The 16,778-nt window shown below is 39.8% G+C and overlaps 1 protein-coding gene and 5 non-coding genes across 6 annotated transcripts; 5 read left to right on the top strand and 1 right to left on the bottom strand.

Annotated features, from left to right (window-relative positions):
• The first annotated feature begins 159 nt into the window (after window positions 1-159).
• Window positions 160-231, top strand: trnaq-uug (transfer RNA glutamine (anticodon UUG)). Its single transcript has one exon. It is a non-coding gene; the product is annotated as a tRNA-Gln (tRNA).
• A 1,265-nt stretch (window positions 232-1,496) lies between these two features.
• Window positions 1,497-1,568, top strand: trnaq-cug (transfer RNA glutamine (anticodon CUG)). Its single transcript has one exon. It is a non-coding gene; the product is annotated as a tRNA-Gln (tRNA).
• Window positions 1,569-1,720: 152 nt separating this feature from the next.
• Window positions 1,721-1,803, top strand: trnal-cag (transfer RNA leucine (anticodon CAG)). Its single transcript has one exon. It is a non-coding gene; the product is annotated as a tRNA-Leu (tRNA).
• A 1,007-nt stretch (window positions 1,804-2,810) lies between these two features.
• On the bottom strand, window positions 2,811-15,213 carry LOC141008692 (plexin-C1-like). The gene is made up of 15 exons (XM_073481142.1): window positions 14,180-15,213; window positions 12,708-12,830; window positions 12,007-12,141; window positions 11,808-11,908; window positions 11,611-11,716; window positions 11,353-11,518; window positions 11,068-11,170; window positions 10,650-10,725; window positions 9,624-9,665; window positions 9,360-9,493; window positions 8,061-8,240; window positions 6,004-6,112; window positions 5,370-5,546; window positions 5,122-5,289; window positions 2,811-2,867 (listed from the first exon to the last, which is right to left on the bottom strand). The coding sequence occupies exons 1-15, from the start codon at window positions 15,176-15,178 to the stop codon at window positions 2,811-2,813; spliced, it is 2,676 nt and encodes an 891-aa protein (XP_073337243.1). The 5' UTR covers window positions 15,179-15,213.
• A 1,203-nt stretch (window positions 15,214-16,416) lies between these two features.
• trnaq-cug (transfer RNA glutamine (anticodon CUG)) lies at window positions 16,417-16,488 on the top strand. The gene has a single exon. It is a non-coding gene; the product is annotated as a tRNA-Gln (tRNA).
• A 207-nt stretch (window positions 16,489-16,695) lies between these two features.
• On the top strand, window positions 16,696-16,778 carry trnal-cag (transfer RNA leucine (anticodon CAG)). The gene has a single exon. It is a non-coding gene; the product is annotated as a tRNA-Leu (tRNA).

The raw sequence follows: 16,778 nt of genomic DNA, 5'->3' as shown, positions 1-16,778 counted from the left end.
AAAAGTCATTTGAGTGTGTGTAAGTAAAATAACCTAGCTACATTTAGAAATGGTAAAAGCTGCTTTTTTGCAAAGTTACCCATATAGTTACTGATTGTATATCTGTTTTATGGTTTATATAACGTGCATTCTGACTTCATATATGATCCTGCTAGTTGTGGTTCCATGGTGTAATGGTTAGCACTCTGGACTTTGAATCCAGTGATCCGAGTTCAAATCTCGGTGGAACCTAACATAAAGCAGATGACGTGGTAAGGGTCAGGTTGGTTTGAGGAAACCCCTGAGTTTTGTCCCCTATAGTAGAAAGATAATGGGTGCAGCCTGACCATTCTCCAGCATGGTGACCACTGTGTAGAAAGATCTAGCTATGCAAACTCCAGCAAAGGTACTAAACCACACAACTCAGGTGTGTGTCTGTCTCCGAAAGATAAATAAATTGATCAGAGTAGCACTATTCAATTTCTAAACATGAAGTGGCAGAAAAACTCCAAAATAAACTGACCGACACACAGTTTGATTATTAAACCACTGACTTCTGCTCCAAACATTTTCACCAAGTAGATAAAGTAGCATTAACACAGCTGTTCAGTTTAAATTCTATCACCTATTTTCTTTCATTCAGGTCCCACTGAGATTTGAATTTGGATCACTGGATTCAAGAGAAGAGAAGAAGCAGCCACACACCGGACACGAAGGTCCCACCACAGAAAGAACACTGCAGCTTTTTGGATGTGTCCTGCAGCAGTGGGCCATATGGAGTATGAGAGATCAAGCGTGGAAATATTCAGGGCAGATGTTTGGCAGGAGCAATTTAAATTAAATTGATTAAACCAGCACTAACACAGAAGCTTACACATGGTTGACACTCCCACACTGTGAATTCACTGTGGACAATTGTACTGTATTGTACTTCGAATATCTGTGGAACTTGAAATACAATGAAATACAACTCTGAATGTTCAGTAAGGAAGAAACTCAATAATGCATTTAAAGGCTTAGTAGAAGCCAGTAAGACTACTCAGCTACCACTGGTTACTTCCTGGTTGTGCACTTCCTTGTGGTGAAAATTGAGACCAGATATGTCATTCAGGGTGCCCATGAAAAACAGCTTCAACTAATCTCACTGGGAAACCAGCCAGTCCAGCAAATGCAATATGCTACAGGTTAAAGAACGACACTACATAGATGCAACAAACATAAAATATGCCTGAACTATTTCTTGTTTGTGTCAGAATAATAAATATTTGTGGACACTGGGGGGCAGAATAACTCAAAAAGAAACAGGCACATGGTGAGATTATAAAAACACTCAGCTTCTGATTGAAATATAATTAATTGACCAAAAAGCTAAGAGAAGATATTGACAATGTGGAAAAGCAGCATCGGAAGCCCATGGTCGCGTGCAGGTCATATCGATATAGACGTAAAATTACAGTGAAGTGCAGCAGTATAAAATGATGTCATTTCTGACAAACAGATTGAGCGGTGGGCATGGCGGTTCCATGGTGTAATGGTTAGCACTCTGGACTCTGAATCCAGCGATCCGAGTTCAAATCTCGGTGGGACCTGGTTTTGGTAGACTTCATGTGCAACATGACAACGTTTCCCTCCTTGTTAGGTCAGTGTGAATATGTCTATTTGAACATCCAATTTCTTAAAACATCTTGTAAGAAGGTGAATCTGTCCTGTTTGACCGAAGCTGGGTTCATGAGCAAATTCAGTCAGGATGGCCGAGCGGTCTAAGGCGCTGCGTTCAGGTCGCAGTCTCCCCTGGAGGCGTGGGTTCGAATCCCACTTCTGACATACACGTTTTTCTCTGTAGAGGAAGTACTCAGGAAATCCACCAGAGGGCAGGAGACACCAGTGTATGTACATGCAGAAGTCGTTTATCTGAGTGCTGTTATGTATGTATGCATATATAAATATACAACTCTATGTACCTTGTATGTTACAACTTTAAAAGTGAGTAAAATACTTGTGCCATTATGCTTTTGACTTCCACTGTTTATCCCCTCTTAATCATTCAGTCAGTGTACCTTTAAATGTTTTTTAAATAAATTGTGTCATCAGGTGTCTTTACTTGTGTAATATGCAGTAAATATAGAGATCCTGATGACTGGATTTAAATAAGAAATTATAACAAATGCCCTTGTTGAAATACACATAAAATAATCAGTTTTTTTCATATGACCAGCAATGCAAACACACACTGTAAGTTGTCCTGTGTCCTTCAGCAATAAGACAAACTAGTAAGTACAGACAGTCTTGAAATGTATCTAAATGTTAATGGAGGAATAACTGTTTATAACTTAATTAGTGGTGTAAGAATGAATGTAAGTATACTTATCTTCGTAAATGAGAGGGTTCACAGTGCACGCTGTCCTGTCTCCTCTCCTCTTGTCTTCTTCTTGTTTCTTCTTCATGTCGTTTTCTTTCCTCTCTCTGAAGCACAAATGGCAGACAAGGAAGAAAACAGTTAACAAACAACTTCAGCAGCCAGAAGAATAGAACTGTCCATCTGAAGAGGAAACTGGTGACAATATAGATAAAAATGAATGCTTATCTTTTTTAAAAGGAGGGGGCTCACAATCGTCTCATCGGGACTGCTTTTTCTAAAAGACAAATGGAAGACAAGGAAGAAAACAGTAAACAAACAACTTCAGCAGTCAGAAGAAATAAATGAAACAAACTTGAAACTTGAACTGTCCATCTGTAGAGGAAACTGATAATAAAATAGATAATCTTTTCTTCTCCTAGATGATCTTTTTTTATGAGAGGGCTCTCAATGTATGCTGTCTCCTTTCCTCGTCTTATCTGTGGATTTTACAGGAGAAATCATCTGTCTCATCGGGACTCCTCTTCTTTTTCTGAAAGACAACATGCAGATGTGTATTTATTGATCCTAAAGGACTACTTACCAGTTTGTTCACCCTTGATCTCAGCATCCCGTCCTTCACGACCACCCAGGTGTCGTCCTGTCCGTGATGTGACGCAGTTTTTTTTTCACCTGCTCTTTGTTTGTTCACCTTTGTGTCTGTAGCCTAGTTAGTTTTTAATTTTTCTTAGATCTCGACATTCTTGCTACATTGCAGGGTTGAAAATTATTTATGAACCAGATTTCTTTCAGTTGTGGCAATAATTTTCGCATTTGTTTTTTATGGGTTCTCATTTTCTCCGTCTACATACAGTACATCTGCCTCTGTAAGGTGCAACAGACTTTTTACCTGTTCAATAGTCATTAAAAGGGTCTATTTTATCCTATCTGGACTCATTTGACTCCAGCTGGATTCACATAGCCAAAGCTTCAATCTACCATGTCAACCTGTAAGAGAGTTTAAGACTCACTGGTTCTGATTTACTTAAATTCTGTCCTTGAAAGTTTCACATACTAAAACCAAACCTCTCCAACACTTTTAAACTGATCATCAAACAAAACATAATTTTCTTGAAAAATCAATTTAATTATTGCAATTAAATGATCCTATAAATGATCCTATAAATGTAAAACCTTCAAGTCATCTGGCCTTATACTTCATTGAGGAACATGAGTGTCATTTGTTTTCATTAAAACATTTATTTTGATTGATTGACAGAGATGTACAGTCATTCTACAATTCCTTGCAAAGTGATTCCTGACCCTCTGCTGGATGAAGCTGATGTGCTCACTTTGTCTGAGCCCACAAATTACAGCACAAATATTTTAACACTGAAAAGATCTACTGGGTGGTTATTGACAGGTACAAGCAAACTCTTACACAGAAACAGCAGGGAACAAATTTGCATTTAGGGGCCCCAAAAATAATTAAGACTGGGACATAAAATACATATGAAATATTTACAGGGTACAGACAGGTGACTAACATGCACTCTATATGTCCTCTTATAAAAGATAGCTACTTATGAAGAATTCATACCATTCTCAAGTCTATACGGTAAATAGGAAGCTACAGCCTTGAGTAGGTTAGCTTAGCTTAGCATATAGACTGGAAACAATGGGAAACAGCTAGTCTGGCTCTTCCTAACGGTAAAGATTAATGGAAAGGGGGTGGGATTAGATAAATTCACACTTCTTCCCACTCCTTTTCAAACATGTAATTAGAATTGCCTGTTGTCTTATGCGCTATTCTTTTGTTGCTCTTAAAAAATAAATAAATGTACATGTTTGAAATAAAGATTTCAATCAAAGTTGACTATTAAATTTAAGTTGTATGAGCTAAAATGTTTCAGCAACTTAAAATTATTAGTCTACTTGGTAATTTTGAGGCAAATTGTTTTACATGGGCATCAACATAAAGAAAAACAATCATAAAAGTTGATTGTTGCAAGATATGTTTAACCCAAAGCTAAACACTGCAGGAAGCCCTCTTACACTCACTTAAGATTGCTTCCCTTGACAAAGGAGACAACAGAGTGAACTTCACTCCAGTAACCCACAGGTGGAGAACTGGGTATCAAGGAAGAATAAAATTAACCAGAGGAATGACATTCATTCTGATAATGAAGTTGCAAAAAAGCTTCCCAGGTTTCGCCTAATGGTTGTTCGTCTCAGCAGTGAGCTTCTTCTGCCAAAGACGGATGAACACCAACACTGAAAGACAAACACAGTTAATGATTCAAACAAACAGACAGACAATGGGATGCCTAGACTCTATTAAAATCATTAGAAAACAAACATTTAACATAATCATACACAATGATATAGAATGTAAAAAGGAAATCATTCAGATTAAATTAACTTGCATTGGTGCAATAGTACTGTCTATCAGAGAGCGACTGGACCAAAATCCAGTCTACTTAGTGTACTTACCAAAAATAACACAGGGTATCAACAGGATAGGCAGTGTCAGAAGGACCTGATGTACTAAAGATGGAGGCCCTAGTGTTACTGTCTTATCACCAAATGTTATCTGGAAAACAATAACAGTGTTGCAGCAGTGGGTCCAAATACATTTAATGCATGTATGATAAGTGCTTCAAAGTAAACATCAAAATTTGAAAGCCACTGTGTAAAAACTAAATTACTCCTGAGGACTTTGCTATTCACTGTAATTCCTGCCTACAGTCACACTAAACTTCAGGTTGTATTTCTCTACAGTATTTTCATTTAAATGAAGGATTTACCACTAAATGCTGGACCTGAGCATCGGGTGTCCTTTGAATTTCACAGATAAAGAAGTCAGACATGTCACTGGTTTCTTTGTCTTGTACGATGCAGGGGTATTGTTTTCCATCCTGAACCCCCCACACTGACAACTCAGCCACTGTCATGTCCAGTTTGTCTGCCTTTTTCTAAAATGACAACAGAGGCAAATGATGACGCTTATGAGCAGATGTCATATGTGCGCATGAATGTGGGAAATACGTTGTACCTGTAGGGTGATGTGCACACTGTCCCCTGTTCTCCTGAGTGTGAAACTGATGAACTCAGGGTCTGGATAGTAGGTTATTGTTGTGGAGCAGGCCAAGGTTTCATTGGCTACTTTCAATGAGACGCGGCTTATAATAATCCCATTAGTTGGAGCTGCAGGTGTGTCGTAGATTAAATTCTGAAGAGATGTTTAGAAACATTCTGTGTTATATGCACAATATAATATCATCTGTGTATGGCATAGCATGACATGGTGATGATGGTGACATAGTAAACTTTTGCATGTAAAGTCATGTGATGATATACAGAATAATACAAGGAAACAAAGTGACACTGGCTGATGTAAAATAACAACATACACTAATACAACATCAGACATTCAGTGTGACATGAAATGTAAGAGAACAAAGTGTGACTTAGTATATGACATGCTTCTCTCTGCATGTGTTTATGTACTTATGTAATGTAATAATGTATGACATAATACTTTAAAATAACATGGTTTACATTATATATACACTATACACGTTATGATACAATGTGACGTACTGTTATGCAGCATGATGTGATGTGACATGACATAATTAATGTAAGACAACAATACAGGGGGACATTGTACAAGTCTACAGACCCACCTGAGAGTTGTTGGATTTGGCAGGTCTGACCGTCTGCGGGGCGTGGTCGTGTACGACCCCTTCTACAAAGTCCAGGTGGGATCCGGTGATTGTGATCTCCCTCTTCCCACTACAGGACACAGAGTAGCAGCCAAGCAGTGAAGAGGAAATTAAATAAAGATTAGTATTTCCTTACCATAAAAGGCTAATATAATGGTAGAAACACATGTGGGTAACACTTGAGGTTTCATATAAAGGTTACCAACATATTTGTGGAAGCTTTAATGCTACACCCTACATTGTGATTGGACAAAACAAAAACCATACTGAAAATTTGCCTAGTCAGTGCACATCAAAAGACGTGTAGCTAACACGGAGGAAAGGCTGGAAAGTGCTCAACATTTTTTAAAGTAGTTTAAAAATTAAAGTTGACATTTTAGCCCGGCCTAGAGGAAAGCCTGGGTAGTAAAGGTGAAGGGGTAGGGTGACCAGATGAGAATGGGTGAAATTCGGCACAGGGAGTTCTGGGTGGACGTGGTCACGTGGGTACGGTGACAATGAACAGTAAAACACATGAAAGTCAAAACTCAAAATAAATGACTAATAAACTAAAATCATTTGTATTCAGAATTCAGCTGATTGTAAAAGAAAAATCAATAACTGTGTTGTATGTAGGTCAAACAGTGTGTAAATCATTATCCATAACACCCTTCATGTCAGTTATAGATGGTTTAATTTCCCTCCGTAATTCATTCAAGTTCAACAACGTCACAATGTCGCCCTCGCAGTAGTTATTAATTTATTCGCAGCGCTACTGTACACAGCTAAAAAAACAACAGCCATGATTCATGTAGAAAAGTGGTCACCAACCATTTTGAAACTGGGAGCTACTGATCACTGAGACTGTCTGATCACACGTTAATGTTAATGATTCCTCACAATAATTAACAATGATTTCCCATGGTAGAAAACACAGATATATTTAAACATGCAACATTATTTATTTCTGTTAATCTCAATCTGTTTCAACATTTGAAAGTCAGAGTTATCACCTCTGATATTTTTGTAAATATCTTTCTTGACGGTTTTGTATGAATGAGCACATTTGTAGCATTTTATTCAAAAACACACTAGCTTATATTTTTGTACAAATTATCACTTCTGTAACATTTTTTAGGAAATCATTAACTGTCACATCTTCAGTTCATCATCAACTCTTTAACATTTTTAAATGAATCATATCACATTTGTACTTTCACCAATCTGTAGCATTTTTAACAAATCATCACATCTCTTACACTTTTTGAACAAATTAATTTTCACATTTTTGTACAATATTTGAGTTTAACGTTGCCATGGAGTATCACTGCAAACATCCGTTATCTCTTTCTTTGTCTGTAAATGTCTGTGAAGCCTGGCATTGCATGCTGTTCACCAGTGTACTGTAATCTGGGGCATATTTTGACACTGCACCCCTGAGTGAGTCTTGTAGATGTGCATCAGTAAGGCATGTTCTGCGTTTGTTCTTGATGAAGTTCATGTCAGAAAAGGCTGATTCACAGAGATAGGTTGAACCAAAAAGGCAGGCAACTCTCACAGCTGCTGTGCATACACCTTTGTACTTTTCTGTGTCCACAAGGCACCAACAGTTTGGTGCACCCTGATGTGGCTTTGAGGTGGAGGTCATTTTGCAACGTTAGGATTTCAATCTCCACCTGTCCAGCATCCAAGTTACTAACATTGTTTCCTAGAATAAATTCTAACTTGAGAACTAAGTTCTCACTACCCTTTAGATAGCGTTTAGTGGTGACAGTATAATCAGTTATACTGATATAAACTATAGATCAGCAGTGTGTGATGTTCAGAAAATGAAGCCCTTTAACTTTGTTTTTTTTTTTGTTAACCAAAACATTATCTGCTGCCAGAAATGCGTAATGAGATCTTGAGAAACCATAATCCTTTCAATTATTCTCGGAAAGAAGTTGATCCAGTTATGTCTTGTCCTCAGAAACCCTTTATCCATGAAAGTCTGTATATTTGTGTTGGGAATATAAAAATGGCTATACATTCTGTCATACCTGATCCATGAGGTGTTTGGTACAAAGTCAGTGCAGGATGGTGATGACCGGTAGGTGACTATAGCGTTGCCATGGCAACTACCATCTGGGAGGACAACACACACTTTGACCACGCCTTTATTATCGGCACTGGGAATATGGAACGTCAGCCTCTGACCAGTGTTGCTCCACACAGGAGATCTGACCAGAGCACATCGGATGACAGCAAGAGAGAAAACCAGTCTCATCAGTCTCCAGTTATAAAGACTTTTTTACGTTGGTAACTTGTCAAGAACATCATTATATAACCAATATAATCAACAATAATATGTAGAAAACCTGAAAGCTGCCCGAAGCAAAGGAGCAAAATATGCCTCAACATAAACATCAGTTTCACCATCTAACCTAATTGGTGTTTCATAAGCTTAACACATCTTAACACTGTAGAAAGACACGGAAATGGGGAAGGCCTTTAAGATGTCAAACATCAAAACATTTGTGCAAAAAACTCTGCAAAATTCTTAATGACTCTAAAGCAAACCTAGGAGGTCGAATCATTCAAACATTACTGAGAAGATCATGAATTAGCTTAAATTGCTTAATCGCTAAAGCAGAAGAACACTCAACTTTAGTTTCACGCTGACATGTCTGTTTGAGCAACACTGCAGACGAGGTGCAGAATAGGTGTTTTCCAAAGCTAATTCTTGTGATACCAGTGAAGCGAAGGTGTGTGCACAGAGCCCAAAGGACAACAGCCACCCCAGCCACTGTTTGTTCACCTGGCTGCCATCTGGCCAAAGATACAGAAGTATCCACTGCCATACCACCAGAATACAGAGGAGCTTCTTTCCTCAGGCTGTGAGACTCCTCAGTTCATCTTCCTCACTCTGCTCTTATCAAATACTTTAATCTTTTGTTTTTCTTTCACCTATGTAGCCCAGAGGGGTCTTAAACTCAGCTTTGTTTTACAACCCTGGAGTCTTAAAATTACATTTAAATGAACCTTAACTTAATTAACTAAGACTGGGCATCTGACAAATCAGCTGCTGCCCCATTAACAATGAATTTGTGTCTCTGATTTGCTATAAAACCAAACTAATGTTTACAATCTCAATTTGCAAGCATGTGTTTACCACATTTCAGTGGAAAGTACTTATACAAAAACACACACAAAAAAAAAACTTCCTGGTGAACTGAGTGAACTGAATTACAGAATATGTCAATTTGTAATATGGGTGGCATTTCCCTATAATAATTGCCATCCTTGAAATGTTATTTATAGTGTAAGCATAATCTTAGATATCCATAAATCTGACTCACTCTTGTGGAGTGCAGTCCATGTCTGCCTGGATCCTCACTCTGGTCACATCATGAAGGTTAAGACCTGACAACACTGCGTGGTTTTTGCCGTAGAAAGATATGACATTGGGAGTGATGGAGGAGATCTCTGGTCTCTGACAGTAAAACACACACAGAGATGATCATTTTCAATGTATTATCTTTAACTGATGATTTAATCTCTAATGAATGTGAATGAGGTGAGCATCAGAGGAAGAATGTGTGAGAATTGAAGTTCAGACTCACAGAGATGTTCATTCCTGAATCCATCTTTTGGCAAAGACTGTCCTGCAAGCAGAGATGAAGGGAAGAAATGTATCAGGTTTACATGCTAGTCACTATAAAGGTCACACATAATGGCTGTAACTTAAGTTTTTTTCACTGTGCTGCAGGAAGTGAGGGAAAGACGTGTCATATTTATGTCACACTCAGTGTCACAACTAAGAGTTGATTCAGGAGCTGTTTCAGCTAATGTTAGCTTAGCTAAAAAACTGGAGGTATATTCCAATAACTACAATGCAGTCTCAATTACATGTTGTATGTGTTTGATTACCACGTGCAGTTTAGAAAGTTAGACGTTTGGTTTTAACAAGCAGCTTCGTTAATAATCGATCAGCTAAATTTAGGCCTGTGAAGCCAGAGAAGTGCACTGAAACACTGAATATCTCTGAGCCACAGCAGTGTGGTGAGTCAGTTAGTTACTAGCTTGCTATCATTAGCTATCAAGGCAAAAGAGACTGTTGTGGTGTTGCTGGAGGCCATTTCTTTTAGTAACGTTTGATGGGAACTAGTTATTTCATCTTGTTTCGCCTGTGTTCTGAGCTAGGCTAAATCCAGGCTGGGTTAGGCTAGCCTGAGTAATAAGTGGATTTCCCAAAATGTATGACTATTTCTTTAACAAATAGATTAAAACATCTTAATTTAATTATATAAAGAGCTAGGTATAATAAATGTATTTATAATGAAAATTTACAGATAAAGTAAATCCTTGTTTGGTATTCTTGAGAAGGTAATAAATTCTACAATGAAAACTGTAGCAGAATCAACACAAAGCAGGCTTCACTGTATTTGTTTCCAGTTGCTAACATAAATTACACATGTCCTGGTAAAATAAGTTGTTGATCAGTCTTCAGTTTCATAAATATCTCAAAATGAACACATTACTGATGCATTGTTGTTCAAATGTAGCACTTGCAAAAACTGGCGTGCTACTACAACTTGTATGAAGTCTGTGAAAAACTTAGATAAATACATAAAAGCATGCATAATTACATTCCTCTCTCCTTGATTTGCCCAAGAACAGTGGTTTACGCTCCAGCCACATCCAGCCTCAATACACTGCCGACACCTGATGGGAAAACAAATGTTATCACCTACTGGATTGTTGTTGATTTCGCTCAAAAACAGAGACCACAAGATAGTAGTAGTGTATGTACATTCAGATGATAAAACACGACCACCCCCAACTGTTTCAAATGTATGAGGCTAAGTGGTGTGATGAGGGAGGAGGGGTAAGCTGACCTGAGGTTCTGTTGTAGTGTTTTCTCTCTCTTTCTTAGCTAGAATTTACCCTGAAGTGGTTTCTTTCTGTTATCTGATAATCTTATAAGTGATACATCTGACTGATTATGTATTTTAGCATTTTTCAACTTTTTCAGCTCTATCTGTCTATCTGTAGACTCTGACTTACAGGACAGAGGTTGGCGGTCCAATGATGTCAGCACAGTTGGACATCTTCAGTTGTTCAGTCAAATATGTCTTTCCAAGTCTAATCCTAACTGTGACATGCATACCTGTTAAGTGAAAATAATACAGTGAATGTTGGAGTCTTGGTCATAATTTTCAGCAATACACATCATTTTATGCAATGTAACAATATAAAACATGAGACAAGACTGATCTCTCAACTGGTAGAGATTTGTGTGACAGTCTGAGGGTCAGTTATTTAATTCACTGTATACCAAAAGTCACTGACCTTCAGCAGGAAGTGTGCTGTTTGTAAGGATGCAGTTGCATTGTGGGAACTGTGGCGGAGGGCTCTGCCTGCTACAAAGCTCACTGGAACTCGCAGAGAACTGACAAGCGAAGTTATCCAGCGCCTCAGAGCCCACGGTCACGTGTGTCTGGATGTTAAGTGTGATCTGAGAAAGAAGGGATGTGAGTGTTTAAAGGAGAAATAGGTGACAGTCACAACTGAGTGAAGTTTAAAGCTTGGACATGCTCTACTGGTTACCTGTCCAGTGTCGTCCTTTACAACTCTGTGGGAAACCATTTTCTGTTGAGAGTCATCAGGAATGGACAACCAGTCTGAGTCTTGGCAGTCATCTTCAAATGTGCAACTAGGAAGAGAAAATGATGTTGTAAGTTTAGGTTTGTACTTGTTGTTTATACTTGCTGGACGGTGTCACCTGCACATGTTGTTTCCCTGACCTGCTTTTAGAGCCGCACCAGACACAGTATGGATCCTGTGCAGACCAACAGTCCTGCACATTTGTGTATGTGCTGCAGTTTGACACAGCTACACGCTTAATCTGGAACAAAACACAAACAACCAACAACACTTTAAAATATGGCTTACATAAAACATTGTAAATCTTCATGTGTGTTTATACAGGTGTAATGCACCTACCTGGTTTTGAAATGGCACGTACACATGTTTAAGATCCACTGGATCCAAATGCATTTTGGGAAGCACTTTGCGGTCATCATCGGCCCTGTAGAGCACCCTGGGACAGGTGGTGTGATAGTTCCTGTCTACAGCAAGCTGACAACAAGAATGTAGCTTTGTTATGATTCTGAGAGACTGAGCTGCTCTGTTGTGTTTTTAGATGCAAGGCAAAGCTGAACTGGAAAGAATGGACTATCAGAATATGAGCACAAATGCCCCAAATGAAGCTATAGATACACTCCTGAAATGGTTTCTGTCTAAGAGTGCATTATACTGCAAATGAAAAGTCAAATCAACACCTCAGTCCACCACAAACACCTACAGTGGAAACTTTTACAAACAGGATGTAAACTTTACAACATCAGTTCTAGGAAACAGCTATATTTTCTGCCTCATGTGACCTATAAAATAATTTATTAAGATGTAAAAGTTGAAATTTTAATCTAAGTGATGGAAGTAGGAATAGTGATGATGTGATGGAGGGTAGTAAATTAGGAAATAAATAGTTGAAGTCAGTCAACTTTTGCATGTTGGACATTTTTCTGCAGACTCTGAGGAGCTTTAATGACTTTCAGCTAAAATAATCAGCTCTTACAAATGAGTTTATTTCAGTAGCATTTTCTCCAGGAACAGATATTTTGCATATCACTTTCTATACACACCTTTATGAGCTGCCCGTCTCCCGTCCCAATGAAGAAAATCATCCAGGCCTTCTGTCTCACTGCCAGCACAGAGGTCATGTAGTTCTGCCTGAAGAGCACCTTCTTCAGCTTCAGTGTCTTCAGCTGAGGAACACAAACACAGTAATCATGACAGTTCGATCCAAATTAAAACCTATGGAAATTCTGCAGAACCTTCAGGTTGGAAACAAGCAGTGTTGAAACCATTTTTGACAGCTCTTCATATTAAAGGTCACATATCTGGTATTCCAAAAGCTTAACTGGATGTGTGTTACTGTATTATGTTATTAAGTACAAACCTAGTCATGACTAATTATAATGAATATATTGTGATATTGTATAAAATGAGGGAATGTACGTACACCAAAAAAAAAAATAAATTCTGACTTAGGCTACAAAACCTGGCGTGCGTCTGTTAAAGAATGGAGGACATGAATTGACTTTTCTGAATCCCAAATCAACTTGGAAATGTGCGCACTTGCATCAGCCTCATATCTCGCCTCTCCACATCCACATTCATCCATAAATGGTCAATGCAAAGCGCCTTATGAATGTTAATGCATGGAAATGTGTTTTTTACAGTGAAACATGGCCACAAACGAGAGGAAGACAAAGAAAATGTTAGTTTGTTGTTTTTGTTCTGGCCCAGAAAACTAAAGGCAGGTGCTTCACACCGGCAGAAATGATCGCGTTAATCAGTGGTGTACACTGGGATATCATTTAAAAATGGAAGTTTGATGTATGAGTATTATTGATTTATTGAAGTTGAGTTCTGGTGAACTTGGCCTGCATTGTGATAAGTGCTCATAATGAGGATAGAGTGTGATGATTGTGCGAGAGCTGTCACTGACTTTATTTCCAAGCTTGGATCATTTATTTAATCCACAGGTGCAGGTGGTGAAGATTTTAAAATGCATGTTGCTGTGAGGAGGAAAGAATCAGGAGGAGCAGACTCTGGAGGCAGCGTCATTTCTCATTGATCAGCCCAGCGCTGCTATTGACAAGCTTTCTTTCTACATGGAGTTCGCCTTTAATAGAGATCAGTAATCAATAAAAATGATGGCAACAACTCTGTTTGACTGCACATGAGCAAAATGCTCTCTGTGTGCGTCATGTGATGCGAGGAACTCAGTCCGCTGATCGGGCAGGACAGGTCACAAAACTATCATAATGGTAATAATTCGACCTCTCACTTTAGTGGTTTGCTTTTTATTTTGTAAAGAAGTTAACAAAATGAAGTTTCTTCATTAACTTAGACACTTTCTAAATGTTTTGAACAAACCTTTGTTAACAAATGTCACTTGATCTAATAGTATAATACTTACACTTTTCTTTTCTTTACCAGAAATACGTTAATCAAGCTTTCTCTATTTTTTATTGTTCTAGTCCTATTATACAGACTGTTACATCCTTGATCACTTGAACTTCCAGATTAAAACTACATCAGGACCCACCTGTGTACACTCTTGCCTGGTGCAGAACGGATCTTTATCTGTGCCTCCGGTGAGATCAGGACTGATGTCAAACAGCACCAGCTCTGTGTTGGTTCGTCCTCCGTCCACACTGAACACGCCGCTCCAGAGAACCGGCGGACCACCCGGGATCACCGAGGAGGCCTCGAGTCTGCTGCCTTCACCGCCCTCAGAGATGCTGAGAGTCGCGCCCCGCAGTGACTTGACAGTCTGCCTTTTGCTGATTTTTCCCTCGAGCCAAATGAGACGGACTTTGCTTTTGTCGCTTGAGGGCAGGTTGGAGAAAAGATAAATGATAAAACCAAGCTGAAATCCATCCACAAACTCCACATTATCTTTAACATCGATCGAGCCATATCCATCACCAGAAAGGGAAAATATTTCTCCCATCTGATTGTTATTCGTATTATGAAGGTTCACAGTGTGTGAAAAAAGACAGTTGACCTTATCGGGTTTCTCTTTGTATGCCTGTATGGCAGTCAGGATGTAAGTCTCGGTCTCGGTCGGTGTCTTTTCCACATTCACCAGGAAGCCGACGGATGCGCTGCTGTTGCGCCGTTGGGGCCCCACCGGGAAGGGCTCCCTGTACAACACCTTGGAGATGTCCTCCAGGTCCAGCAGCTCGCAGAAACCGCACCCTCTGTCGATCACACCACAGCTGATCAGAGTGTCAATTTCAACAAACGGTAATAACACATTGACTCTGAAAGTTGTGTTCCACTTATCCGTCTCAGAAACCCGCTGAAACTGCGCTTCGTCCAACCGTTCCCCAATCTTTATGGTTCCTCTCTGGGTCACACTGCGGACCAGAGTCAGGTCGTGGTTCAGCTGGTACAGCGTCTCCTCTGTAGCGATGTAAACCGTGTTGGTGGCCACGGCGTATTGACGGATGTCTCCGTTAAAGTCAAAGCCTCCACCCTCCGCCAGGCACCGAGCCGGTTCTCCCCAGAGGATGAACAGCAGACCAGGCAGCAGGATCATCTTCTTGCAGCGGCGGCAGTAACACGCTCACACATTGACGGTGTTGTGGCTCTGCATGGCTTTGGGCTCTCCTCCACAGTGTCTCTGTTGAAAAGAGAAGTGCTGATGGTGGGAGGGGGCTCTTTTTCTATGCCTAGTCCGCCCTGGCAAGTGTGCTGGTAGCAGGCAAAAAGTTCCGGGTATTGCCCTTGGTGCTGACTAATTTTTCTTTTCCTACTTTTTGATTGTTCAGGATGACTTGTAATCATTTTGATCCCCTGACTTTTCACTTCTCACAAAGCTGTTTGTCATGCAGCTTGATGGGACTGTGTGCGCGCGATGTGTCCAGGATGTCACCATCTCCTCCACGTGCCGTGATATGCAGCTCTTAAACTGAGGCAAAAATGAGTTATAAACTACTAATGTGGTGTGCACAGAGGTAAGTGTGCTTATTTAGGAGAGGCCCTGTTGTGAGTTGCGCATGATTTAATCAGTGCAGCCATGGGTCACTGTGCGAAAAGACGCATGTAGTGCAATGCGTGTCTAGTCTGGAAGTTGTATGATGTTAACCTAGTTCGTGCTGCGTTGTCTTATTTCCCCTCTTGTCCAGTTTTCTTGTTGCCTGAATTTTCGTCCAAAGAAAGGTGGACAGATCCGTGCGTAAAAACGCGCAGCTCCTCCTCTCCTCATCGTTTGGCTATTATATTTCATAGGAACCTTGTTGAATATTATTCAATTTTACAAATTCAACATTAAAACTGTCAATAATGTAGAGGTTGTATAGGCCTATTTGTGTCCAAACTGATTCATGAACTGTGTTTCTGTTTCAGGGCAGGACCACTCTGTGTTTTTGGTGTTCCTGGAGTAGCTGAAAGTGGACGTTTACCATCCAGTCGTAGCAGGAAGATCCAGCAGACCACTGAGCCACTCTCAGCCCCCTACGCATTTCCAGGCACCAGAGCACTGTCTGAAGACCCAGTGAGTGCATCACCACCCCCGGTGAGTAAATAACGTTGGTAGCCTACTTTTGTCACTTCTGCTTATTTTAAAATGAATGAATAAATAAGAAAACATAGGTTTATCTCAAAAGTGGGAGTTTCCCACACCCAACCTTTCTATGAAGGCAACATGAGAAGCATGTAGCGTGCAACTATTGGATTCATGGTTTCATGCCGTCTATATTATTATAACACCAAATAATCAATCACAGCGGTCTGAAATGACGTCACTAATTTCAGATGTTAGAAAGACGTCAATATGGTTCCATGGTGTAATGGTTAGCACTCTGGACTCTGAATCCAGCGATCCGAGTTCAAATCTCGGTGGGACCTGATCAGATTTTGTGATAGTTCAACTACAACATATACCAGTGTGATATGACTAACGGGAAGTTACGAGTGAGTGTCGACAAGCACAAGTGTCTTTTTTTCCTCAATGTCGGCTGAAGGAATCCACATTTCCTCCAAGTGACTACTTCACGAAAATATGCAATTTGACTGATCGCAAATTGATTGAATCAGAATTTTACCATGAAATCAGTCAGGATGGCCGAGCGGTCTAAGGCGCTGCGTTCAGGTCGCAGTCTCCCCTGGAGGCGTGGGTTCGAATCCCACTTCTGACA

Source organism: Pagrus major, chromosome 14, assembly GCF_040436345.1.
Source record: "Pagrus major chromosome 14, Pma_NU_1.0".
In the NCBI taxonomy this organism is placed as follows: Eukaryota; Metazoa; Chordata; class Actinopteri; order Spariformes; family Sparidae; genus Pagrus; species Pagrus major.
The sequence above is the reverse complement of the archived record's forward strand: the minus strand, read 5'-3'. Positions and strand labels throughout refer to the sequence as shown.